This window comes from Dipodomys merriami, unplaced genomic scaffold, assembly GCF_024711535.1.
Source record: "Dipodomys merriami isolate MVZ:Mamm:240054 unplaced genomic scaffold, mDipMer1.0.p SCAF_2, whole genome shotgun sequence".
In the NCBI taxonomy this organism is placed as follows: Eukaryota; Metazoa; Chordata; class Mammalia; order Rodentia; family Heteromyidae; genus Dipodomys; species Dipodomys merriami.
Window position 1 is genome coordinate 120,010,477 of NW_027203381.1, and position 27,820 is coordinate 120,038,296.

At 53.8% G+C, this 27,820-nt stretch overlaps 1 protein-coding gene across 2 annotated transcripts in view; it reads left to right on the forward strand.

The window, feature by feature from the left end:
- Positions 1-338: 338 nt before the first annotated feature.
- Abcg1 (ATP binding cassette subfamily G member 1) overlaps positions 339-27,820 on the forward strand; it is a 50,203-nt gene continuing 22,721 nt past the window's right edge. For both annotated transcript variants that reach the window (XM_070030759.1, XM_070030760.1), the window contains exons 1-2: positions 339-419; positions 5,978-6,221. In XM_070030759.1, the coding sequence (XP_069886860.1) occupies positions 378-419; positions 5,978-6,221 (286 nt within the window). In that variant the 5' untranslated portion in view covers positions 339-377. The remainder of the gene's footprint in view (positions 420-5,977; positions 6,222-27,820) is intronic.

Consider the following 27,820-nt stretch of genomic DNA (forward strand, 5'->3'; position numbering starts at 1 on the left):
CCAAGCGGGCCGCCCAGCGGCTCGCCAGGCCCTCCCGGACCCGCACCCGCGAGGTCGGGGCGTCCGGCGGTGCGCAGGCCGGTGGCCGCGGGCGGGGTCCGCGGAGCGCGCGGCTCCCGCAGGAGCAAAACAAGAGCACGCGCACCTGCCCGCGCCCCGCCCCGGCCCCGCCCCCTGGGCGCCGGCCAATCGCAGGGCGGGGCGGCCGGGGCGGGGCGGGGCGCGCTCCAGCACATCCTGAGCCGGAGCGCAGTCCGCGCCCGGCACCGCGGCAGAGCCCGCAGCGAACGCAGCCTCGGCCCGCCGCCCGCCGCCCGCCGCCCGCCGCCGCCCGCCGCCCGCCGCCGCCCGCCGCCCGCCGCCGCCGCCCCCGGGGCATGGCCTGTCTGATGGCCGCCTTCTCGGTCGGCACCGCCATGGTCAGTGAGCGCCGCTTCCACCGCGGGGCTGGGCTTTGCGTTCCGGGGGTGCGGGAACGCGCCGAGACCCGCCCGCGGGGCCGCACCGGGGGAGAGCGGCCGGGCTCGGGTCACCTGGCGCTCGGGCGCGGGGCGGGCGCGGGGCCTGGGGAGCGCCGGGCACCGGCGGAGGAACGAGAGGCGGAGCCGGCCCGCGCCCCGGCGGGGTGCGAGGGCTGGAGGGGCGGCGGGTCCCGATGCTCGGGGGTCCGTCCGCCCCGCGCGCCGCCGCCCGCACCATGCGGCGAGTGCCCGTCCGGGCTGGACCCCGGGGCCGGCGGACCCCGGTCCGGCCCCGGGCCCGGCCCGCGCATCGCCGGGTCGGTGCCCCGAGCCCCGCGAGCCCTTCCCGCAGCGCCGGGCGCGCGCGGGGCTCCCCGCCCTCCGCTCGTCTTCATTTTTAGCATCCTGTATCCAGCCAGCGGGGCTCGCGGCGTTTGACCGACAGTTACCTCTTGCCTTGAGCTCAGCTTGGCGCGCATGCGCCGCGGGGACAACTGCATCCTCTGATTCCAAACAGGTTACTGTAGCGCATTCCGCGCGGCCAGCCCTTATGTAATGATCTCGTGTGTAAACCCACAGCGTGTGGCGAACACGCGTGAAGGTGGCTGGCTGCGGGGGGGGCCGGGCCGGGCTGGGAGACCCCGCACCCAACCGCCCCCTCTCCCATGCACGAGAAGCGGGGAGGGTGTCACTCTTCCCTTTCATCTAGTTGGGCATTTGGGTAACAACGCTGCCGGTGGGAAGTGCACATCATGGATGTGTGTGGCAACTAGAGGAAGTGTGGGATCTTCTAGGCACTTGAGTGCTTAGAGGCTAGGTGCTTGGGTACTTAGAGTCTAGGTGCTTGGGTACTGAAGAGTCCTTCAGAGCTGCACAGGTGACCTGTACGTGTGGAGAATGAATCGGGACGTTTTTAGATACAGATATTTTCATACTGATTTTTTAAAATGTCATGTTATGGTTTGACAAAGCCCCAGAGCGCTTGCCTGTCCTCACGTGGAGATTGCTAATGCTCATCCTGGGGTCTGGGGGCAAGGGGGGGGGGAGTGTATTTCTCCCCTCCCTGAAAGCATAGAGCTTTTCATTTAAAATTTTCTGTCTGCAGCCAGACCACCCAGTCCACACCCATCTTGTTTGGTTTGCGGCTGGGCAGGCTGCCCTGCGCTTAGTACCTGATTGTAGCAGGACCGGAGATCAGCCAGGGTGTCAGGTGCTCCTGGCTTCAGAGATAAACAGGGTTTGAGGTTTTGTTTTAGGGCTGGGGGCGTGTGGCTCAAGTGATAGAGTACGTGCCTGGCAAGCTCAGGGTCCTGAGTTCAAACCCCAGTACCATCGATTAAAAATAAAGTTCTATACAAGTTACAAACAAAGAGCTCTTGAGAAAGTCCCAGAATCTCGGGCTTTGCTTTCTCCTCACCTTCCCCATCTGAGGAGTGGCCGGTGCTGGCTGAGTGAGCTGAGCTAGGCTAGGGCCTTGAAAGGGGGATAGAGTGAGGGGTGGCATCTGGAGTCACCAGGCATGAGGAGACACGCGTGTGTCAGGTGCTCTCTGTGAGCTGCGGTGTTTGGAGCCTGGTGTATTCTGAGCAGCCGTTCGAGTGCAGCCTGCCCTCCCAGCTACACTTAGGGCCTGACACTTTGGCCATTTTTCCTGTGAACAGTCACCATGAGAGTTACGGGTCAGCCCCTTGTCCTGGGATGTGTCCAGGAGAGCAGGAGGTGCCATCGATGTGGGCACCAGGGCTGGTAACAGTGAGGCAGAGAAGAGGGAGAGCTGCGTGCCAGGCCACAGCTTCACCCCTTTCCTCCTTCCTCAGAGTGCTGAGAGTAAAACTTTCCTCCCAGAGCCTGCTGCTGCTGGAGAGGGTCTGCAGGCCCGGCACTGTGGAACTCACTGGAAAACATTCTCCTAGGGCCCTAGGCATGGTCCCAACTGGGTTTTCTGATGTATGACTTGCACTTACTAATGTGAAATGCACCAGGAATGAATTTACTGCTATCTGCATGTATTCTGCAGTGTCAAAAGTGTGTGTGTGTGTGTGTGTGTGTGTGTGTGTGTGTGTGTGTGTGTGTGTGTTGAGGGTGAGGGGGAGAGTATGTTAAAGTTAGCACCTCCGGAACCTAGGATAAACTGTGCAGAATAGGTGTTTGTTTCATTTTTAATGAGCTCAGGAGGCCATGCAAAAGCTTGCAGTAACCTACATTGCTGGCTACTCTCACCCAGAGACGTTTCCAGAGGGCTGGTCTACTTTGGAGTGACAGGCCACTGCCCTCATCACACAAGTTTGTGTGATTTTATTTATTGTTATATGTTTTTTATTGTAAAAATGGTGTACAGAAGGGTTACCATTACATGAGCAAGGTAATAAGTACATTTCCTATCAAGCATTGTTACCTCCTCCTTTGTTTTTCCCCTACCATCCCTTCCCTCCTATTCCCACCTCCACATTCCACTCCACCCTAAATTGTAAAGTTCATTTTTCAACATAGTGTCTTGTGCATCTCATTGTTCCAATGGGTCAACTTGAATCCCTATTTAAACATTTTGTTTTTTCCCTTCCCCTCCCCAAATTAGAGAAGTGTTTATACAAGATGCAGGGCACTGACCTCAAATACAGTGAAAACAGGGGTTATACCATGGGGGAGGAACATACAAAGAAACAAAAAATCACATGGTACTTTATAAATACATTAGAAACAATAGCAAGAAAGAAAAAACCACTTGTGTCCCTATCTTAGGGGTCATTTCGCTTAACATCATCTTATCTGGTCATATGTACATAGCTTTTGACCTTTTCTGCTTGTCCTAGACAGATACTAGTTATTGCAAATAAGGGGAACCATGGGACCTGTGTTTCTTTGGGCCTGGTTTACTTCACTTAATATAATTTATTTCGAATCTTTCCATTTCCTAACAAATGGGGTGATGTCATTCTTTCTGATGGAGGCATTTCATTAATTGGGTGAGGCTATGGGACACAGGTGCAGGAGTTGGGTTGTGCACATTGCTGTGTGGAGGGTGTTTGTGGGGGGCTCTGTGTAAGTTCTTCACTCCATTGTGGATTTTTGTACCACCCGTGATCCACGTGTAGCATGTGGAACTAAGCCGTGCTCGGGCTTTGCAGTCCATGGGTCTTGTGCTCCAGGGCAAACCTGGACCTGTCACTTCACGTGGGGGCTGAACCTGCCTGTGCTGTGTTGACATCTGACACAGCGCACATGTGCCGTGCCCACAGCATTCCACGCTGAATTCAGCCGAGTTTTACTCTGCACCTTTATTTTTAGTCACACAGATGAGTCAGGGATGAGGTTTTGATTTGATTAAGGTTTCAGAGGCAGGAGATGCCTAAGAGTTGTGCATGCATCCGTGTGTGGGCGTGTGTGTGTGTGTGTGTGTGTGTGTGTGTGTGTGTGTGTGTGTGTGTGTGGTATATGTTTGTGTGTGTCTTTTTTGGGCAGTACTGGGGTTTGACCTTGAGGCCTTGCCCTTGCTAGACAGGAGTTTTTCCACTTGAGCCATAACCCCCCCCCCAACCCTTTTGCTTTAGTTATTTTTCAGATGGGGCCTTTTCTTTTTGCCCAGGAGTGGCCTTAGACCAGAATCATTCCGCTTCTTCCTCTCACAGAGCTGGGATTACAGGCCAGCGGCCCTCCCCTGTCCCCAGCTCCTGTGTAATTTCTTTTTTCTTTTTTTTGGGGGGGTCCAGTTCATGGGGCCTGAATTCTGGGCCTGGGCGCTGTCCCTCAGCTCTTCAGCTCAAGGCTAGCGCTCTACCACTTGAGCCACAGCGCCACTTCCGGCTTTTTTTCTTTTTGCTTATGTGGTGCTGAGGAATCGAACTCAGGGCCTCATGCATGCAAGGCAAGCGCTCTACCACTGAGCCATCTTCCCAGCCCCTCCTGTATAATTTCTTAAATGCAAAACTACCTTTTCCATTACCAAGCCATCCAGAATTCCTCTTCCAACCTCATATTTGTATTTGAAGTCCCCAAGCTTAGATAGGTTTTGGAATCCTTAAATACCCCCAATGGAATACATGCCAGCTCTCCTTTAATTTCCTTCCATGCCATCTAGAGGACCTTCAAATCAGGGGAGTTGCTGGGGGTTGTGGGAATGTTTTTTGGCTATCCACTCTTTTATTTTTTTTATTTTTTATTTTTTTGGGTCCGGTCTGGGCCTGTGTGCTGTCCCTCAGTTCTTCAGCTCAAGGCTAGCGCTCTACCACTTGAGATACAGCACCACTTCCGTTTTTTTTTCTTTTTTGCTTATGTGGTGCTGAGGAATCAAACCCAGGGCCTCAGGCATGCAAGGCAAGCGCTCTACCACTGAGCCACCTTCCCAGCCCAATCCACTCTGTTTTAATTTGGGAGTTTTCAAGAAAAGAACAATAACTATAAATATCAAGCAAATACCTAGGTGACAAACCTTGAAGAACAAATGGCAGAAGCAGTGGCCGGCCCTGCGGTGGTCTGAGGGCCCCGGTGGTCTGGCATGGCGAGGTTAGGTTTCTCCAGTGCTGCGGGCTCTCAGCGTCCTGGCAGGGTGCCGCGGAAGGCCTGCACTTTGGCCACCTCAGGAAGCCCTCTTGCTTCTAGAGATGGCTAGAAAACTTCAGAATAGCGTTTGTCCCTCGGGCTCCTGCTGTGTTTAGAGGCCCCTGAGTTTATTGATTGGGTTAGGGTTGCCAAGCTATTAGAAAAACATATTCCTTTCTTTGCATAAATGAGTTTGGGTCTTGGCCCAACTGCTATCATTTGAGTCCCGGTGGAAGCTGTAAAAAGCCGAGGCTTGGGGCACAGGGTGTGGCTTAATGGTAGAAAGCTTGCTGGGCCTGCTTCTGGCCCCAGTAACTGCAAAAGAAAAAGAAAAATATGCTAGCTACAAACATTAGGTGCGCCTTGCTGAGCTGGGAATCTCAAGGTTTTTGTCATTTATTGTTTGAATGTTGGCTTTGGAAATTGTGCCTCAATTTCCTTGTCTGCATAGTAGGAAAAAATGAAACTTTTCAACTCCTCAGTGCTGTAATGAAGCTGAGGTTAGGGACTTGGGGAAAGTGGCAAAGATGAAGACCAATACCCGGGATGGGTGTTACTGTCTTGTGACATTGTAGAGGAAGTCCACAGGGACTACACAGAGAGCCCGTCTTACACAGGACATTGTCAGTTATCCATGCCGTAGCCTTGTCTCTCTTTATGATCGATTTTATGAGTGGACCATACAGAGAGGTAACTTTCCATGGTGACCAAGTGACTCATTTATTATGGTCTCGTGATTTGATTTTATGATTTCAAAGTAAGTCCTATAGGCCAGTGTATCATTTTGTCTCTGGTATCTTCTTTACTAGAGGAAAAAGTGGCCATTGGACATGACCAGCCCCACAGGGGCCAGGCTCCTCCCCTTCACGGCTCCAGTCTTCTGTAGCAAGTGTCCCTATTAATAATCGATGATTGAGTCAAATGGCAAGTTTCTGATGTTCTTTTCTCTCCACGTAACAATAACACATCTTGTTTTCTAGAATGCCAGCAGTTACTCTGCAGCGATGACGGAGCCCAAGTCGGTGTGCGTCTCGGTGGACGAGGTTGTCTCCAGTGGCATGGAGGAGGCCGAGACGGACCTTCTGAATGGACATTTAAAGAAAGTGGACAACAACCTCACGGAGGCCCAGCGCTTCTCCTCCCTGCCTCGGAGAGCAGCTGTGAACATTGAATTCAAGGACCTTTCCTACTCGGTTCCGGAAGGCCCGTGGTGGAGGAAGAAAGGTAGGTGGGAGGTTGCCTTGGTGGTTGAGCTAGGAGAAGCTAGCGAAGGAAGTGGAAGCGTTGTCTGGGGAAAATCTGGGTCTGGAAGTTGGGTTTCAGTGCTGTTGCTGTCTCAGCCAATGGGTTTAGTCCTTTGTATCTGACTTCTCCCCTCTGAAGTGGGCAGGGGGCATGGGATGAGCTCTGAAATTCCGGACTCTTATTGCACGGCCAGTATTCTGCCTTGGAAATAATCAGGGCCATCCATAGTTCAGATTTTGGATTTTTTATTTTTTAGATTTTTGGAATATTTGCACACCCATCATGTAGTATCTTGGAGATAGGACCCAAGTATAAACATAACTTACATCTGTGTTTCATGTTTATCTAACTTATAAACATGGTCTGCAGGTAAATGTATGCAGTGTTTTTAGTGTACCTGAATTTTGATTGTGGTGGATCACATGAGGTCAGGTAGAAGTTCCACTTGTGCAGAGATTTTGTATTTACCATTTCCAGTCAAGGGCTGGTGTTCAGGCAGTACAAACAGTTTCATGCAGATCATCCACAGGTCCGGCTTCTGGCCTGAACTCAGAGGTCCTCATTGGTGGATGCTGTGTGTTAGTTGATGTCAATCTTTCAAGATGCAACCATTTTCCAGCCAAAAGGAAGGCAGGTGCTGCCTCCCAAGTTTGAAGTGCTGAAAACCCAGCCAGGGTCCTGGTGCGGCCCTGTCATTTTTATGTGATCATAATGTAAGGACTCTTGGGAGAGTGGTGCTGGTGACCTGTTACAAAGAAGCTGTGTGACTTTAAGAATGGCGAAAGCGGAGGGGTGGAGCCTAAGGCACCACTAGAAAACCACGGGCTGCAGGCTTTGCACCCAGCCTGGAGTGTGTTGAAGGGGGCTGAGGACTGAGGACGGGCAGATTGAGTCGCTGAACAACTGTCTCTAGCTCTAGACTTTGCAGGCATGGAGCATCCATGCCTCCCTTGGCCAGGACTCATTCTTAGCCTCTTCTGCTTCTTTCTTTCTTTCCTCCCTCCCTTCCTTCCTCCCTCCCTCCCTCCCTCCCTCCCTTCCTTCTTTCCTTCCTTCCTTCCTCCCTCCCTCCCTCCCTCCCTCTTCCCTCCCTCCCTCCTTTTCTCTCTTCCTTCCTTCCTTCCTTCCTTCCTTCCTTCCCTCTTTCTTTCTTTCTTTCTTTCTTTCTTTCTTTCTTTCTTTCTTTCTTTCTTTCTTTCTTTCTCTTTCTTTCTTTTTTTCTTTCTTTCTCTCTTCCTTTCTCTCTTTCTCTCTTTCTGTCTCTCTTTCTCTCTTTCTCTCTTTCTCTTTTTTGTCAGTCAAGGGGCTTGAACTCTAGACCTGGGTGCTGTCCCTGAGCTCTTCAGCTCAAGGGTAGTGCTCTACCACTTGAGCTACAGGGCCACTTCCAGCTTTTTCTGTGATTAATTGGAGATAAGAGTCTCACAGACTTTCCTGCCTGGGCTGGCTTTGAACCTCTATCCTCAGCTCTCAGCCTCCTGAGTAGCTGGGATTATAGGCATGAGCCACTGGTGCCTGGCTTTTGTCTGCTTCTTTTGAGAACATTATTCTCTATCTCCCTCTGCTCCACGAGCATTCACTTAGTCCCGAGTGGAGGAGCTGGAGAGCATGGCAGACATCACCAAGAAATGCTGGGCTCTGAGAGGAATTAGTGACAGCCAAAGTGACAAGTGCCACTGGAAGACTGTCATTTTTGTTTTAGGTCTCTCAACTTAAATCCAGACTTGACTCTTCTTTCTTTTGTTGAAGAAAGCCATTGAAGATTCTTTTCATTTTTATCTCTTCTCTTCTTACTTTTTTTCTGTCTTCCTGAAGCAAGCAAAGCCTCTGAGATTGTTGGCTAAGTAGTCAGGTGTTGGTTGTAAACATACTTTTGTCACCTTGATAGTCTGATTCCTGGGACCTGGGGGCCAGGGCTTGTTGGGTGATTCTGCCTGTGTGTTTGCACAAGCAGGAACTGATCTGCCACTCTCAAGGGCTGATTGTGTAGCCCTGTTATCTGATACTTGGATTTTCAGAGCATGCCAACCTGTTTTGTTAAGAAAGAAATTCTGCACCAGGCTCAGGTTTGGGCCCATTCTCTGAACCCTGTTGGAATTTCAACCTAAGGACACAGCCTTTTCCTTCTCAACTGGAAAGAAGATTTTTACAGAAAAAGGTATCAAGTGGGTTTTATGTAGGCAAATTATGGCAAGCTGCGAGAGGCAGAGAGTGATGCGTGTCCTTCTGCCATGTGGCCTTAGAGCTGTCACGCGGGCCTCTGGGAGGAACATGGCTGCCGTGCTTGAAAACCTGGGCGCATCTACATGTGAAGCCGGGCACAGGAGGGGCTCTGCCAGTGTTGGCCAGCAGGAAGCATCACCGTGGTTCTCTAAGTGTTAAATGGGTCACCTTCACCACCAAACTCAGCCAGTAGGAGATGACTGTTTTGCTTTTGTTTTTGGTGCTGGCGATGAAACCCAGGGCCTCAGAACAGGGTAGGCCAGCCTCCACCACTGAGCTACCTCCCCAGCCCAGGCGATGGCTTCCTAGTGAGACCGGGCCACAAGTGTTCATTCTCATGTCTTCATGGACACTCGGCCAGGTAGCCACCAAGTAGACACTTGCCCTGTAGTAACCTCTCAGGCGGGAGAGGAATGGGAAACGGCCCTGCGGGACTGGCTTGTGACTCAGAGATGGTAGAGGATGACAGAGATGCTCAGCCTGGCGTGTCTCAGTTGTTAGTGTTCAGCCAGCGGGGCGTGATTTGCTGCCTGACTTCTTCCCCAGTTCTCTTCTTCCTCCACCACAAAGCTTCCTCCTGTGCCTTCTTCTCTTTCCGGGTCCTCCCATGTACCCTTTGTTCCTCGGTCCTATAGTTCAGAATCAACATGGCTTACCACTCCAGCATGAATGTAAGGTTGGAAAGAATTGTCACCTTCCTCTCAGTGAGTAGAAAGGAAACTGAGGCCGGGGGCCTGCTCAGGCTCCTGGCCTTGGGAGAGGCAGGCTGGGGAAAAGAGCAGCAAGTCTACCTCTGTGTGGCCTAACGCTGTGGCCAGGCTTTGCTTAGCACGCAGCCCCATGGGACTGCCTGGCGCAAGCAGCCGGCCGGAAACAGGGCTCTCGCCTGCGAGCTCCAGGGCCTGAGGCACTGTCTTAGCTGGCCACAGCCGGGGAAGCCTAGAGTTCCCCTGCGGAAGGGGTCTCCTACAGAGCCCTTCCCAACGCCCGCGGCTCTGTCATCAGCCGTGTGCTCAGTGCTGCATCCTGTTGACTCTGAACCTGCAGACCCATTTCCCGAATGAGAAATAAAGAATACATTAGGCCTGGACTCAGTCACAGGTCTCGGGCCTCCACCTCGGCCTCTACTCATGCTTGTCCACAAAGTCTCTTTCCTTTGCCACCCCCACATGGTCCCTTCCTTTTCCTGTTTTTGTTCTCTCCGTGGCTGGTGACGGTTTCAGGCCCTCTGCCGCCACCCCCCGCCCTGCACCGCTGGGCAGGGACTTGCTGAGCCAGAGGCCAAATCCCAGCGCCTCCTGGGTTTGTTTTTGCTCACGGTGATGATTTTAGTTCGGCTTCACATCCATGCGGTTCCAAGGTGACCTTCAGCGCAGGAGCGGCTCCTCTCATGCCTGATGTGTTTCGTTGTATCACGTTGTTTTCAGCTTGAGGTGTGGCGCTCACTGTGACCGTCACCGGGGCTGGACGCTGCCGCCCTGCCGGAAGGGAGCATGGAGTCAGCGAGGGAGGGAAGGGGTTTTCAGAGCACATGGTCCAACCGCTTCAGATTTTGGTGAAGGAAAAAGGAATCCAGGAGCCGAAGATTTGCTCAAGGACAAAGTCAACGCCAAGACCCAGCCACCACTTGCCATTATGAAGGCGCTGGCCTACCCCGGAAGGCTTTCCGCAGTTTCTCCCAGAACACACTGTGTGATCTTGACACTGTGCTGGGCTTTGTGAGATGATCCCATTATGAACACCTGTGTAATGATCTTAAGAAAGCAGACAAAAAACAACTTCACTGTCCTTAAAAGAAAGGAGATGAGGTGCTCAGAGTAGAAGTTTTAAGGAGATACGAGACGGATGCTTTAACCTTGATTGGAGTTACATCTTCACCATATGATTAATGATGTCTTTGGAGGAAAAACCAGATCATATAATAGATTCCTGGTAGAGAACATAATTGTGAAAGGAGCCGTTCTCTGGAGGAAAAGACACACCCCAAGGAAAATGTCACCGGCTTCTGATACAGTAATTACGCTCCCTCAAGGAATCCACTCACGTAGCCAGGTTGATGGACTCACGACTCAGAACAGTATCATTGCCCGTGACACAACAGAGCCTGTTGTGCCAGTGGGCTTCCTTGATTGCTTCCCGTCACCCCTCTCTTATTTGTGCCAGTGCTAGGGCTTGAACTCAGGGCCTGGGATGCTCTCGTTTAGCTGTTTATTTATTTATTGCTAACGTCTGGTGTTCTACCACGTGAGCCATAATTTCACTTCCAGCTTTTTAGTAGTTAACTGGAGATGAGTTTCATGGACTTTCCTGCTCAGACTGGCTTTGAACTGTGATCTTCAGCTCTTAGCCTCCTGAGTAGCTAGGATTATCGGTGTGAGCCGCTTGCTGCCTGGCTTCCGCAGCCCTCATCAAGGCAGCCCGTGTGCTCTATAAGGCAGATGTTGTGTTGGCACCGTGTTAGGACTTTGTTAAGAAGAGGGTCCGCAGCACAGAACTGATAGCGAGAGGAGGGTGAGGCGGGGTTTGTGCGGAGGCGGTGCTGGGCCCGCAGACATCCCGCGCCCTGGGCCCCTGTCAGCACTTGGGGGACTCCGTGCTTGTCCCGTCCCTAGCTCACTGGAGCCTTTTCCACTAATTTTCCAAGGTAAATGAGCCCATTGGCTCAGTTTCCTTGGCTCCTGGGGCTGATTCAGAAGAGATTCTGCCCACACGACCCGCAGAACCTCATGGCTTGAAGTTTGAAGACACTCCCTGGTCGTCGCAGTAGGGAAGTGGGGGCTGGGAACCAGGCCAGCCATGGTCAGTCACCAAGCCCCGAGGGGACACACACTGCACTGCCACACGGGTGCAGTAACTGCAGGTGGCCTTGGTCACTCTTCTCTCTCCCACCGGCCGGCTTCACACGCTTACCCTCACCTCAGGATGCACAGCGGAATTCCACACTCCTTTGCAGAGATGCTCCTGTCTCCTCAGTGGTGAAGGGAGCCTGGGGGTCAGGCCTGCCACCCACAGGTGACGCTGAGAAGTCAGATACACCGCCCCAAATGACCTGGTGGTGCCGTTCAAGTTGGCAGCAAAGGGTGATGCACCTGGAGCTTGCGAGCTGTTTCTTGACCGCTCTCAGTCAGTGCCCCACATGGCCGCAGGGATGGACGCATCACCCAGCCCTCCGGCCTCACCCGCCCAGAGCCAGGAAGGAGGTAAGCCCTCTGAGGAGAGGAGCTCCTGCCTCCAGTCATCTGACTGGTTTGTTTCTGGGCTCTAAAGAATGCCTTTGAACACCGTTCGCACCACGAGTGCTTTCTCTTCATTTCCATCACTGTTTCACCAAGCTGGTTCTCACAGGCGGGCTAAAGCGAATGGAATGTGCCGTTAGTAAATCCCTTTCAGGAAATCCACCAGGAGGACTGGATTCCAACCAAGTGCTGGGGCTTGATCCAGTCCACCGCAGTAGGGTCAGGAAGCCCAGAGAAGGCAGGTCACCGGTCTCCGCAGCACAGCGGTAGGCTCTCTGAGGGGCAGGCCGCTCAGCTTCGAAGGGGGAATTGTGATGCCCTAGAATGAAGCCTCACTTCCGAGCTCCTTGGGGACTGTCTTGCTAAGATGGCTTTCTTGTGGATCCAAAATGAAATTGCTTGCATTGCTTTAGCCTTGAGAGGAGTGTGGTGGCTCCTGTCTACTTGAAAAGGTTTCCTCTTCGGGGCTGGGGTGTTTCTAAGTGGGGCCCATGGTGAATTCAAAGGACTAGAGAGTTCCTTTCTTTCCTTAGAGCCAGTTCTTAGCTCCTTGGTATCTGGTCACCCTCAGGCACAGATGGGGCCTGAGAGTAGCACCGTGGGTGCTAAGGTCTGAGCCTCTGCCTCAGTGACCCCAGAAAAGGCTTTGAAACCACATGGTTCATCAACTCTCACAGGCTCAGGGGAGACAGGGCATGGGGCTCAGCGCTTGCTGGTTTACAGGGGACCTTTGCATCCGGGGCTCTGGCTCAGTTGGCACCTCTCCCTGGAGCCCACTGAATGGGAAGCCAATGCCATTACCCAGATCAGAGGTGTGTGTTTCTAATGCATCAGGTCCCCAGGTGGACAGCTTCTGCTGCCATGGGGTTGGTTGTGGGATCGCCTCTTCTCTTTCGTCCCCTCTGATTGGCAGGCCCTTTCTTCAGCATGCCGTCATGTTGCTGGCAGTGCTCGGTTCTTGGCCTCTGTTGCGCCACTCTGAGGGCTCGGTGTGTGTGTGTGTGTGTGTGTGTGTGTGTGTGTGTGCGTGTGTGTGCTCAGGGTGTGTGTGTGTGCGCGTGTGTGCGTGCTCGGGGTGTGTGTGTTTGTGTGTGTGTGCTCGGGGTGTGTGTGTGTGTGTGCATGTGTGCTCGGGGTGTGTGTGTGTGCGTGTGTGCTCGGGGTGTGTGTGTGTGTGCATGTGTGCGTGCTCGGGGTGTGTGTGTGTGTGTGTGTACTCGGGGTGTGTGTGTTTGTGTGTGTGTGCTCGGGGTGTGTGTGTTTGTGTGTGTGTGCTCGGGGTGTGTGTGTGTGTGTGTGTGTGTGTGTGTGCATGGCTGGCGTGCACCTGCCAGCCTACCTTTAGCACTTCAAAAGCAGGTTTGTATCTGGAAAACTGCACATTCTCCAACTGAAATCCTCCCTTTAAACCAGAACCTGATCCTTAAGTTCAAGAAATAAATACAGGTGACACTTTATTGAACATGAAACCATTTCTTTTGTTTATCACCTGGCAGGAAAAACATGTTAATAACCACACACCTGTTCCTTGTGAGTTCAGTTCTAGAATCAACAGATGGGCTTATTTAAGGAACAAAGGTGACCGTGTGGGTCAGCTGCGATGTGTTTAGAAAGACCATGCTGTCCACCATCCAGCTTTGTCACAAGGCCATAATGTCTGGCGGCTGCATGCTGGTGAGGCCTGTAAAGTGCTAGAGTGCTTGCCCTTGAATCAAGCATATCTGACGCTGGCATTTTTGCTCACGCACCTGCTAGACTCCTCACTGATCTCACCAGTAGCTTCACTGCGCACAGTACCAGCTCTGTTGTAGTCACCTTTATACATTTGAGAGGATGGCGTCCGTGTCAGATATAAGACATGCAGATTGACTTCAAGGCTTTGATTAGGACAAGGTGAGACCTCTATTTAGAGTTCAGATCTTGGAGCCAGCAGGAGCCTTAGCTGCCCAAGTGACTCCCACGCAGAGAGCAAGCCCTCTTGCTCCAGTCTCGGCTGTAGAGTACTTCAGCCTCCAGGAACCAAGACTCCTGGAAACAGGGCTTGCACAATACTTCTTAGAAAATGCTTGTGAGCTGCAATCTGAACTTAAGTAGTGTTCCTTAGCGGGCCTTAGTTTTACTTTCAGGACCTGGGCAGACGAGTAATCTTGGTGTAGAAATGAGCTCATAACTTGAGGGGTATTGAGGTAAAACCTAAGAACAACACAATAACCAAGTGCAGGAGAATCCGGGGCTGCTTTGAAAGGAGCGTGGAGTCAGTCATGCTTTGAATGGCACTGGGTGGGGAAGGCAGGGAGTGAGACTCCCTTCCAGCAGATTCTTCCTCTTCGGTTGTAAATGGGTAGGGGTGGAGCTCGATGGAAGAGCAGCCCATGAGTCACCTCCTCTGTTCCTGTACTGTCTTAAGGCAGCTTGGTACCACACCATGCCTCCAAAAGTCGCTTGCCCCCAGTACTTTTGGCAGGATTTCCATGGGGTTTCTCTGTTATACATCTTTCCTTCAACTTCTTTGGAGAGAAGTGTTTGGGTGTGTTTTTATTTGGGGGGGGGGTAATTAAAGCGGATGCTTACTGATCAGAGCTATTGCTTTAGCGCCCTGTCTGGATAAGCACTCAGGGGGCCCGTCTGCCCGCAGCCACCTTATCCAGGAGGAGGCCGCTGGCTCAGAGCCACTTTCTGGTCAAGGGCTTAGCTAGGAGCTTAGCTCTGTCTCTATGAAGCCCCCACGGAGGACTGGCCTCTGTAGTATTTCAGACCCATGTACAATGAGCTATGTTTAATTTTCCTTGTCCAGTTGATAAACCCAGGCTCTGATGGGGGAGGGAGGATGGGGGGAGAGGGGCCGGGGCTGCGGTGGAAGAAGCTGACACAAAGGTCTGTGTGTGCAGTGGAACTCTCTCATGAGCTTGGTCAGGGGACAGGTTTGGCTTCTGTCCGACGCTCAGAACCGCCTCCTCCACCTGGCTGGAGGCCGGCCTGCCTCTGCTCCCCTTGCGATGGTTATAGGGTCACAGGAGTCACTGCAGGCGCCATTCTCGACGGTGATCAGCACAGCTCCGGCAGGGGTTGCGGCTGCCGTCCCACTGGCAGCCCTCACCCGGCTTTAAATATTAAGTGGAAACCTTCTCAACCTCCCCTGGGCGGCCAGGTGCTGACGGATGTGTGCACAGCCGCCGGCCGCCCGGACGCACCTGCTCCGCCGCGGGTTCAGTTTGCTCTGACTTGGATCCGGCCGCAGGCTTAGCGGGGAAGCTGCCCGGGAAACTTCCCAAGCCTGGGGAACTCTAAATTCTGAATGACTGGAAGGGAGACCCAGCAACGGGCGGCGGGCGGCCCGCGCGCACGCGCTGCGCGATGCTCGCTAGCGCACCGCTCTCACCGAGGTTACTACCGGTCAATGCTCGCGAGTAACCTCGGGAGCGGGCGGCGCGCCGGGGCGGCGGCGCGCGCGACGCCATTGGCCGATCCTGCCGGGTTCTGTTGCTGAGGCTTTCGGAGGCGGATGCTGAGCTAGGAGCGGCTGGCCTGGTCCCGATGCGTGGCCCCCGGGCCTGCGGGTCCTGGGCCGAGCCCCTGCCTTCCCGGCAGCGGCCGCCCGCCTCGGGGGAGCGTCCGGGTGTGCCACGGCCCCTGCTCGGTGCGCGCTCCGGGAGTCCGGGTGTGCCAAGGCCCCTGCTCGGTGCGCGCTCACTTCCTCCACCCCAGGTCCAGCGTGCCCGGAAGGCGCGAGGACTGTGCTAAAATGGATCGGTGCATGGGGCGGCGGCCTCTCCATGCTGATGGCGATGCCGATGGCGATGCCCGGGCGCTCCTGGTCTCCGGTCCGCTCGGGAATGGCAGGATAGCAGGAGGCCCTGGAACGGCCATCGCACCGCCCTGGGCCCGTGGATCACGGGGTGGGGGACCCCGATGTCTCCTGAGATCGACTGAGAGGCAAAATGCAGTTCCACAGGACGGCTGCTCTCTGCCTCCTGGAGGAGCAGATCCAGGATGGGTTTGGGGGGACCCCGGTCCTAGCAGGCCCAGGACCCCGGGTGGCTGTGCAGGGCACAGCGGCCCGGGTTCTCGGGGGTCTTCGAGGAGCAGGCTCTAGGGCCGGCTCTGGAACCATGAGGTTTCTCTTTGAAACTAGTGCATGGCTCACAAGGCCGCCCTGAATCCAGACAGTGTCCCTGGGCTGCTGAGTCACCTCCGTCCGGGGCAAGGTCGAGTTGCCTCGGGACTGGAGATGTGTTTCTGCCCCGTGAGGTGTTGTGTGTAACAGTCGTAATAAATACCAAGCAGGGTTCCTATCCACTGGGCTCCTTCGGAATCTGTGGAAAGCCTGGGAGAAAGTGGGTCCTTACTGGGCCTTCCTGGGGACTGGGTCCCCCCCCCCACTGGCCCACTGCTGCCTTGCGTCCTTGCAGGCTCTGCCCAGCCTTTTTGAGTTCTGGACCAAATGCAGGGGGACCGCTTGGGGTTCATGATGTTCCCTGTTTGGGGTCTCAGTCGCCTTGGGAGACTGTCTCGTTTTCTGATCCTAGAGTTGGCACTTTTGCTAGCCTACAGAGATGACAGTTTTACAGTTCTCAAGTATAAACAGACTGAGCTGACACAGGACACATAGAGCCCCCTGGGGAGAGGGTGACTAGGATGCACTGAATCTTCTCATGTTTTCCTGAGGTTTTGCCAGGATGATGGGTGAGAATCCTCATGGCAAGAGGAAGTATTCATTTGGGACCACTTTCTGGTATTCCATCACTAAAGATGACACGATGCATATTGTTAACCTGGGAACCCTCCCTGTACAAGAGTCTCAGGGGAAGCGCAGCCTTTGCATTGATGTTCATATTTTAGCAGACTGCCCGGCCTCAATGGCTCAAGCCTGTAATTCTAGCTACTTGAGAGGAGATTGGGGGATCACAGTTTGGGCCAGATCAGGCAAAAAGGTCTCTAGACTGTATCTCAACTTAATGGCTGAATTCAGTGTGGTGTTGCTGTTACCCTCGCTGTGGGGCGGGGGAGAGCACAGTGGCTGGTTGTGGTGGCACACATCTGTCGCCTGGCAATGTGGAAAGCACAATCGGGACCACAGTCCCACTTGCCAGCGTCTGAAGTGAGACCCTACCTCAAAAAATAACCAGTAAGAGCGAGGCACTGGGCTGGCACTTGCAGTCCTCGACACTTAGGAGGTTGAGTTAAGAGGTTGTGTTTCAAGCTAGCTGGGGCAGAAAAGTCCTCAAGATTCAGCAAAATGCTGAAATGAGACATGGCTCAAGTGGTAGAGTGCCAACCGTGAGCAAGCAAGCTTTATGTGGGAGAGGGAGGTTCTGAGTTCAAGCTTTTGTACCAGGAAAAAAAATGCCACAGGACCTGTCAGAGTGGCTCACACAGTGCAGAACTTTCCTGGCTATTCCAGGGTCCTGGGTTCAAACCTCAGTACTGTTAAAAAAAAAAAAAAGGCGCCGGGTGCTGGTGGCTCACGCCTGTAATCTTAGCTACTCAGGAGGCTGAGATCTGAGGATCGCGGTTCAAAGCCAGCCCGGGCAGGAAAGACCGTGAGACTCCTATCTCCAATAAACCACCAGAAAACCGGAAGTGGCGCTGTAGCTCAAGTGGTAGAGCGCTCGCCTTGAGCTGAAGAGCTGAGGGACAGCGCCCAGGCCCAGAGTTCAAGCCCCACGACCAACAAAAAAAAAAAAAAAAAAAAAAAAAGGCAATAGAAGCTTACCGATTTCCTCTCTCTACAGAGCCACAAATGAGTCTGTCCAGAGAACAGCAGAATGAGCAGGGAGCCATCTAGCCTTGACTTACAGTTCTCTGTGTGCTCTGGGCCACACTCTGTGCTGAGCTGTTTGAGAGACAGGGGAGGAGTCTGTTGCCATCTCATCATCTTCTCTTTTCCTAGAAGCTTCCGTGCTTCTTAAGAACCATACCTACCTCTGCTCTGGATTGATAGGATCCTATTCTGGAAAGTTCCAGGGACTGAACCTGGCCAGCAGGGCTCTCCTGAGCTCTCCTTGCTGCTTTTTGAGGCCAAGTTTCTCCCCCCCCCCACTTCCCATGACTGAACCATCTGTTGCCAAAAGGGTTCATCTTCTCCCTCGAGTTTTCTTAACCTGTGCTCGGCCGCTTCCAGGAATGCAGCCTCCCACACTGGGGAAGGCTCTCCTACTTCTACCCTGACCCCACGGCCAGGAGGCTCCCAGAGCCCTTCCTGCTCCTCTGTCCCTATAACCAGCGCGTTGTCCTGTGCTGTTCTGGGCTTCTGCACATGCACTGTCAATTCTCCAGGCCCCCCATGCCTGGGCATCGCTGCCGGGGAGCCCAGCGGATAGCTCAGGAGACGCCTAGGAAAAGCAAGCTCCTGGGGACACAGGTTTCCATGATCATGCTGCCGTGTTGGTCCCATGAACCTTCTCTGATTCATCACCGTGGAGATGATTTTCAGGTGCCATTCTAATCAATGGCCAGACCCCTTCCTTCCAAGACCGTGTTGGGACATTAGGTGTGGAGGGGAGCCGGGATGGTTCTGGCTCAGTTGAGCTGCTTTTAGTGTGCATGTGTGGCAGCACTGGGGATTGAACTCAGTGCCTTATGTTTACTAGGCAGGTGCTCTACCATTTGAGCCATGCCTCCGGCCTCTGTTTACGTTGGGTTTTTTTTTTTACCATTTTTTTAAATTGTGAAAATACTGTACAGAGGGGTTACAATTATATGGGCAAGATACTGAGTACATTTCTTATCAAGCATTGTAGCCTCCTCCTTTGTTTCCCCTTCCCATCCCTTCGTATCCTCCCCCCCCCACCCCCTGTCCTCCCCACCAAAGTTGTAAAGTTCGTTTTTCGACTTGTTTACGTTGGGTATTTTTGAGGTAGGGTTTTGTGTCCTGGTCTGCGTGGACTGAGATTTCTCCTCTTTGTGCTCTCCCATGTCATTGAAGATGACAGACTTACCACCATGCCTAGTCATTGCTTGGAATGGAGTCTTGCGGAGCTTTTTGCCTGGGTCCCCTAGGTAGCTTGGGTTACAGGCCTGAGCTACCTGGCCCAGTTTGCCACCTGCATTTGAGTCCTGTCCCCACCAATAAACCTTGTGACCTTGGGCCTCCGTGTCTGCAGGGCAGCAGCGCTCGTAAGCATGCCAGTCCCAGAGGGTGCTGTGGGACAGCCAGGCCACCATTTACAAGGGTCACAGTAGTGACTACTGCGCGTCAGCGGTGTGGCTCAGATTTTGCTAAAGTGTTCCTGTTTACATTCTTAGCTTCCTTAAGGATTTTTCCTCTGACCATTACTGATAATGAGCAAATCAGCTCACTATTGATTAGCTGTGCACAGGGACTTGCTCTGCCTTCCCAGCAGTTCTGGGGTGAGGGGGTCCTCTCTGCTATTCTCTTGGGAGGGGTGGAGATAACGTGGCTGGGAATGGTGGGGTAACAACCCCCTGGCATTGGTTTCTAATCCTGATGCCCTGAGTTCTCTGTTCTCCCCAGCAAACATGGAACAGTTTTGCTGGAGTTGTTCTCTGAGATTTTCTAAGACCTATGCTGGTTTCTTTCTCATGGCTTTTATGAGGACTAAGCCAAGCCCCATTTCAGACATGCTGATAAACATCTTATGCCCTGACATGTACGACATGACACGGGTAACACCTTAGAACTTCTTGGAAGCCTTTGGAGAGCTTTTGGGTCACTGGATGATAAGTTTTGCCTCTTTAAGACTATTTATATTTCAGCATCGACATTAGTGAGTGGCTGGGTGGAAATTTCCACCATTGAAACCGAGCTCTGTTAGCAACTTTACACTTCAGAATTTGCCTCATGAGAGAGGTTAATGTAGGTCATTTTAGGAGGATGTGCGATTTTATCTGGCGCTGGGTATTTTAGTCTTGTGGCTGGATTTTCATGACGGATCATGAAGGGGGTTGTGCCCACAGCTCACTGGCGGCCTGTGGCAGGGACGGTGGCAGTCAGTCCCGGCGCTGGTGACCCTGGCTCAGCCTGGAGCAGAGGCCATGCGTGAATGCTCTTTCTGAACTTGCAAATGTTTACAGTAAATCCTGCATTCTCATGCATTTCCTTTGCAGTAATTCTAGATTAACATATAACAGAAAAAGGTCAAGATGAATTAATCTATACGCTGAGCTTTAAGTTCTCCTCCTCCTTCTCTTCTCTTTACCTACCTCCTTCTCTCCCCTCCTTTCTTCTTTTTCTTCCCCTCCTCTTTTCTTCCCTTTTCTCTTACCTCCCTCCTCCCTTCCCTTACTTTCCTTCTCTCCCTCTCTCTTTCTCAAATGGTACCAGGTACCGTTTAATAAAACCTGTCCAGGCAGAGGCAGCCAGGCATGGTACGGTGGGGGGGACATGAGCTCCAGAGTCCGGGTGCGGTTCGGCTTTCCACAAGCTAGCCCAGCACCTGAAGAGTCTCTGCCCTCCCTACGCACTTCATGTTGTTGGGTAGAATAGCTTGATGCCTGTGAAGCACTGAAGCATAGGTAGTGTTTAATAGCAGTAGCCACACTTCGTATGAGTACTGTATATAATAAAGTAATAATAATAGAATCACTACAATGGATGAAAGTGCTTTTGGTATCACTCTGAAAGCAAGTATGGAGCACGGTGTTGGTCTGAGAGGAAAGCAGAAAGGGCCAGGACAGAATGGACAGTGCATGTTGGCTCATTGTTCCCGGGACTTCGCAGGCCCTCATGTGTGCAGCCCCTGTGAGCATCCTATGGGAGGAGAGGAGTTTGGGACTTGCCCAGGGCCACAGATCTATGTGTGGCAGAGTCCTGAGTGACCCAGATGCTGCCTCCAGGGCCCCAAGCTGTCAGCCCCTAGGGCTGTGTCTTACCTTTGTGCATCTCTGTGTACAGACAGCATGCTCTTGGGATGGATCCCAGCTTGGATGAGACCTCCACCAGGCCTGGCTGCCCCTGCTGGCCCAGGGTGTCTGTCCTCCCTCCTCCTCTTCCCCCACCCTCCAATGTGGGCCTCCACAGCGAGCAGTTTACAGCGCTTAGCTGTATGCCTTTGTTGAGTGAAGTCTTCAGATCCTGGGGGCTGGGTGTGGCCTAAGGTCTAGATGAAAGCTCTTCTGGTCATTTGTGGGGGAAATGCCACAAATTCTGTACTCCAAATCAGAGTCACAGAGGGAGTGTGCTGTCATTTCATCTTCTGTCCTGGGGCCTGGCAGACTGCTGTACCCCTCCTAGCACTGGGACTCCGCGTGTGCTCAGCCTTGGCTTTGGGGCGCTTGGGTTAGGCAGTGGGTACAGCTGAGCCAGGACACCTGCAGTTCATGCCCCTCGTCCCATGTGAGCTACTTCCTTGTGATCACCGAAGAAACCTGACTTGGAGTTCAGAGTACCAAGGACCCCGAGGACCAAGCCCAGCCCAAGTGACCCCCACGTACCTCCTATCAGAGGTCATGAAGGATTCCCAGCGACCACCCCGGTCGACGGCCATCTTCAGTGATTGTGAAACAGGAATGTGCTGGATACCTTTGTGCCAGTGACTCAGAGTAGCTCCAGCAGGAAGAAAGCAGTGTCTCTGGGGACCATCTGGTGAGCGTGGGAGGCTGGCCATGGGTGGAGGCCCATGCTCGGGCGAGTACACACCTGCCACGGGCCCTGCCTTACTTGCTCACACTGGCAGGTGTGACCTTCAGCACCACCCACAGGAGCCAGGGCCCTGGCAGCAGGTCGGAGGTCCCCAGGGCGTGGACGGGTTCTAGGAGGAGTTCCGTTGTGGTGGATGGCTGCGATGGCAGCTCCAGCCTGGTGGTCTTCAGTCCTCTGGAGGGACTGCCCCCTGGGGCCAGGTGGTGTGACTGCCTCTCAGGACACTGGCTGAGGACTCGGTCAGCACCCGGCGGGCCGCCGCTCCCACAGCCCTTCCTCAGGACCACCACGCACAAGCGGAAACCCTTCTCCCCAAGACCACAGCAGGCTTGCCATGGCCAGAAGAGGGAAAACGCCCAGTGTGTTTCTGTTGGCAGTTAAAAACCCGAGGGGTTCATCATCTTCTAGGGCTTCTGTTAGAAATCCCGTGTGGTGCTGCTGCTACAGAGAGTCCAGAACAAGGACCTGGTTCTGAGACACATGGTGCATTTTAGTTAAAGCAAAGTTTTACAGGTGTGTGTGTCTTACCTTTTCCTATTTGTGTTTATGTGGTTGTACTGGACTTGAACCTGGGGCCTCAGCTTGCTAAGTAGACCTCTATCATTGAGCCATGCCTCCAGCACTCTTTCACACTGTTATTGAGATACAGTCTCCCTCTCTGCCTTGAGCAAATGCTGAGCAGGGGTAATGGAGATAAGTCTAGATGTGGTAGACGGGAGTCCTTGAGCCTCAGGTTGGGGCGTGCAGAGTTTGTCCTGAAAGGAGACCGTGGGTCCTGTCCAGAGAGAGCCAGGAGATGCTCACAGTCCACCACGGAGCCGCGGGGACGGATGGGCCAGGCAGAACCCTTCCACAGCGAGCCAGCCTGCAGGCTGACGCTCGTGCGCCAGGTAAACACAGGACCTGTGTATGTCCTTACGCCGTCTGTCTCAGGACATCGCGGGGGCCCAGGATGCGGGCTGGCCTGTGCGTCCCTCATCTCCTCGCAACCATGAGGCTGGGTTGTTGGAAATAGAACAGCCTTCAAGTGGCTGTCCCCACCCGACATGAAAGCGGTGACTCCACACCACGGCAGGGCTGCGTCCGGCCCTCATGTGGATGAGAAGAGCTGCTCGCTGCCCTTTTCCAGCTGGGAAAGCTTCTTAGTGTAAATCTGCAGGGAGAGTGATAAAGGCGCGCGCACGTGCGCACGGTCCGTCTGCCTCTGGGCACTCGCCAAAGCTGCACCTCCACGGGTGCCCATGCCGGATTTCTGTTTGCATTTCCTTTTTCTTCCAGAGTTTCAATTTGGGGTCACAACTGCTGCCACTGAACAGCAGTCCTGGCTTTCATTAACGAGAGCCAGGTTCTTGTCTGTCCGAGCGTGGGTGTATCAAGTGAGAATCAGCCAGACGGGCCAGCAGCCTGAAGGCACCGGCCAGCTCGGAGCTCAGCCTCCTGCAAGGTGTGCCGTGTGCCCGTCAGTGAGCCTTTGTGGGGATGGGACATGGGAGGGCTAGGAGTGACACCAGTGACACTGCCTGGCTCCCAGGAAGCCAGAAAGGAGATGCTCTGAGAGGTGACGCCATCTGTCCTGCTCCTCCACGGCCCTGGGAAAACTGGGAAACGGGGTCGTAACTGAGGCTCATGTGCTCTTTTCTCCCTGGGTTCCCTGGAAGCCATTTTTCTCTGGCTCTCTTGCAGCTATAAAGATGGTCAGAGCTCGCTGACCGCTGAAACCTTGCTGTTGGTGGGTAGGGCAGTGTGTGTGTGGGGGGAGAGGGGTATGGTCCGGCTGATGGCTTCCTGAGCAAAAACTCATGATGCGGAGAAGGGTCTCAGCCACCAGCACTGCTCCGGCCCCTGCAAATCGTCTGGTCACCTTGGAGAGGCAGGTAGAGTCCTCGTCCCTCCTCTTCATTCCAGTGCACAAGCGCACCCCTCACACCACAAAGGCTGGGAAGTGGCTGTCCGCAGGAAGGACACGTGGGATCCCTCAGACTGAACACAGACCAGAAAACCAACCCCCATCCTGCTTCTTCCTACACCTATGCCCTGCTTCCCTTCTGAATGCTGCCAGCGCTCCTCAGGAGAGGAAGGCCACGCATAGCCCACCTGGGCAGCCAGTCACTGTGGCCGTGTGTTCACTCAAGGGGATTCCAGACATCCCCTAGTGCCCACATGTCCTGGAATGTACAGGCCCGGTGAGCAGGCTTGATTTTCGTCGTGGGAAAGCTGACCTCACAGACATGGAGTGCTGGGAGCGGGGCTGGTGGGAATGGCACCGTATGCCCAATCGCCTCCCACGGGAGATGGTGGCAGGTCTACAGAAGGAGCCTTGGGCCGCTCCGAATTCCCTTCTCTACATCCAGGCAAACTTGAGTGCCAACACACCTCGCTGGGAAGCTTGGAAGAGGCCCATTTCAAACCTGGTCAACTCGCAGGCAGCTCAAGATGAAGGAAGAAAGGGGTGATAATCTCATCGCCCTGGGGCCTCCACTGGGGGCCACAGGGTTACTTGTGGTCACAGGTCCCTCTTGTTTGCTCACAATTATGTTTATGGCCTATTTAACTTACCCCCCCCCCCCCACAGGTTAGAGTCCTGAGCTGTCCCTGAGGCATTTGACATTTGCACAATCCTAAACAAAGGCCAGTTTCTCAGTGCCCAGATATCACCTGGTCCCCACCCAGCTTGCTGTGGGAGATAACACACCTTTCCTATGCAGCTAAAAAAACAAAACTCAAACCCTCCAGCGGGGCGCCAGTGGCTCATACTATAATCCTAGCTACTCAGGAGGCTGAGATCAGAGGATTGCGGTTCAAAGCCAGCCTGGGCAGGAAAGTCTGTGAGACTCTGATCTCCAATAAACAGGAAGTGGTTCTGTGGCTCAAGTGGTAGAGCGCTCGCCTTGAGCTGAAGAGCTGAGGGACAGCGCCCAGGCCCAGAGTTTAGGCCCCATGACCAACAACAAAAAATAAAAAATAAAAAAAACCCTCAATGTCCCACCTCCCCCAGATCTCTCCAGAAACATCTGCCCCTTCTTAGACCACTGGTTAATGACACCCAAGTGAGTGAGTCACTCGTGTTATTTCTGTAGGTACCCAGGATGGTTCTCTGGGCCTCAGCTGACTTTCCACTGATGGCAGAGCAACACACCTGCTCTTGTTCCTTTGTTGCTGGGTGCCAGTCGAATCTGATTGTGTGGACCTGCTGGGTAGAGGGAGCCAGGGAAGGTTTGGCTGCTCTGTCTGGTCTGGCCTAGGTGCTTACCTCTCTGGGTAGTAGAGCCGCCTGGGGTGGCTGAAGTGATGGGAATCTTGGTTCCTCTGCTGGCCTGCTGTGTGGTCTTGGGCAGGCGTTCACTTTCTTTGGACCCTTGTGTTTTGTCTGCAAGGTAAGGGGAAGGGCACATCAGCGTGCCTGCTGAGAAGCACGCCCAGAGTGCCGTGAGCAGAGTTGTCATGAGCCACCCATTCGGTGGCTCGCAGGACACCACATTTCCATGACAGGATGCGCTCTGCCGTCACTTGCCGGAGAGCCTTTGCAGCGTTGGCAGGGATGGCACGCGCAGTGAGCTAGCTGGGAAGTGGACGCTGTAGAAGCACTCCACCTCCATCGGCTTCTGGAACTGTTTTCTGGCCGAGGTCAGCTCACCGAATGACCATAGCCCAGCCTGGCAGGGGTCCTGGGCCAGCAAGCAGGGCTTTAAGAGGCTCTTAGGGAACAACTTCCTGTCTAAAAAGGAAGTGCTCTCATTTTTTTCCCCCATGGGCAAAAGGATGCTGTGTTGATTTCCAAGGAAGGAAACAATCTTTTTCCCCCCTCTTTCGGGGGAAAATGCTTCTATCTGTGTGAAAACCAGCGGTACTGGGGTCTACTCAAGACCCCAGAATAGCCTTCAGGGACCAGAGGCCATGAGTGCTTCTGGGGCGGGGCACATTCCCGCTGCTGCTCCAGGACTGGGGATCCAGCCGTGAACAGTGCAGGTCTTTTCTGCACGTGTTCCATGCTTTGGGAGAACTTGCATCTGAAAGCCACTGAGGCTGAAATAACACACTAGGCCCACTGATCACTGTCACCCAAGGACTGACTGGTGGTTTCGGCGCCATTCACCTGGGCTAGCTCTGAAACTCCAGGAAGCATAGGCAGCTGTATCCAAAGAGGCTTCTGGATCCTTCTTGCTAGTCTTAGCACATGCTGCCTCGTTCCCCACTGAGGTCTGTCTTGCTAGGAGAAATGAGAGGTGACAACCAATATGGTGGCTGTCACTCTGAGTTCGCTTGTGCAGTGAACCCGTTCTGCTCATTAGCTCCACAGACACCCATTTAGTAGCCACATATGCCAGGCCTGGTTCAGAGACACAGGGTCTGGTGATGAAGCCAGCCAGTCCTGGTCACAGTCTCACAGAGCTGGCGTTCTCTCAGCTCCACAGAGCAACACTGAGCCAGGATGCAAACTGGAGCATGTGCACGAGCATGTCACCCTGTGCTCAGACTGGGTGCTCAGGGTGGTCAGGCGTGCATTTAGGGGAAACAGTCTTGTTCTAATGTCTCCTCCTCTTCCTCCTGATCACTGCAACTCGGATGTGCATGGCTTTCCGGATAGCTAATGGCCGGGGTGGGACTCATCCTCAAGGCATCACTGAGAAACCTCTTAGCACCCACGTGCTGGTACATGTTGCTAAGCGGCTGTTAGACCCCCTAGACCCTCATCCACCCAGGTGTGAGAGGGTGCAGGGTGCAGTGATCAGAGCTGGAAAGCAGAGATTCCTGCTTCTCAAAGAGAAAGAGGGAGAGAAAAGGGAGGGGTAGGGAGGGAAAAGGAAGAAAAGGAAAACGAGAGGATCAGAGGGAGAAAAGTAGAAGGAAGAGAAGTAGATGGAGTAATGTGGAAGAGAAAGAAAGAGCAGAGAAGGATGGGGGACTCAGGGAAGCTGTGGGGGGGGGGGCACCCAGCTGGCGATAGGCATGGGCCAGGGGAGGGGAATGCTGGGAATGCTGGGAAGGGTGGAAGGCCAGTCCCATCTTTGACCCGCGCCTGTGGCCCTCAAGCATTTCTGCCTCCAGTGGTGGGTAATGAGCAGAGGCCGTGTCCTGCTTCTCAGGCTGCAGGCTGATGCGAGGACCCTGGCAGGAATATAACCTGTCTGTCGTCCACTGGCTGGTTCCCGATGTCCCTCCGCTTTGAGTTGTCAGGGGCCAACGGGACATATTGGTTCAAGAACTGGTTTTGTTGGCTCTTGAAGAATCTATGACCCTTCTAAGGGTGTTAAGCTGCCTGGGTTTTGTTTTGATCTGTTTTGTTTTGTGGGTTGTGGGGCCTAAACCCTGGGCCTGGGCGCTGTTCCTCAGCTCTTCAGCTCAAGGCTAGCATTCTACTGCTTGAGCCACAGTACCACTTCTGGCTTTTTCTGCTTATATGGTGCTGAGACTCGAACCCAGGGCCCAATGCATGCAAGGCAAGCACTCTACCACTGAGCCACCTTCCCAGCCCTGCCTGATTTCTTCTTTGTAGATGACACTCACATAAAACACCGTGCCAGCCCCCTTCCCACCCTTCTCTGTCTCTGAGTTCTGGTCTCTCATCTTCTTTGATTGTGGGTTTTGCATTCTGGTCTCTGACTGGGTTCTGGGTTCTGAATTATTACTTGATGGTCTGGATCTGGATTCTTGGTTCCAAGTTCTGGTCCGGGTTTGGGTTCTGGGTTCTGGGTTCTGGGTTCAGGTCTAGTTCTGGTTTCTGATCTGAGTTTCTGGGTTCTGAGTTCTGGTCTGGCTTCGAAATTCTGGTCTGGTCTCTGGATTCTGAGCTCTGATCTGTGGTTTTGGGTTCTGAATTCTGGTCTACTCTCTCTTTGGACTCTGGGTTCCAAGTTCTGCTTTGGTCTCTGTCTGGGCTCCGGTGTGGCTGTTTTAAAGACTGCATCTGCCCCTCACAGTTCTGATGGGTGGATGTGAGTAACCCTGTTCTCGGTGGTCTTTGTACCACCCTGGGCACACACCACCCCAGCCCGAGATGGGAACGGCACTTGGGGGCAGGAAGGTGCTGGCGCAGCCCTTCCGGCTCCACACAGCAGTGGTCAGCCCAGCGACCTGGCCTCTGGCCTCTGGCTCTCAGGGTCCAGCTGTGATCAGCTCTGAACTTGGGGAGGAAACAGCCCCAAGGAAAATGTGCTCGCGAGTAACCCCGACTCCAGCTTGACGCAGTAATGAGAGGGTGCCTGGTATTTAGCGCTCACTCCCTGGGTGATGTCACTCAGAACCCCTGGGAGCCTCTTGCCCAGCTACTCAGCCCCGAGCCGCGCAGTAGTTCCATCTGAGGAAGCTCTGGGACCAGTCTTGTTCAGGGTCTCTGCCTCCCCAGCTCTTCCGTCTGTCCATCCTCTGCGTGACACCAGCTCTTCGGGCTCCGGGCCCCACTCAAACAATTCCCCCTCGGCCCACCCGTGCTTCTTGTCGCTAGCCAGCCCTTGCCAATGGAACTGGGTCCGTGTGCAGCTCTGAGCTGCTCTCTGCACCCTGCATTTGTTTCTGGGCCC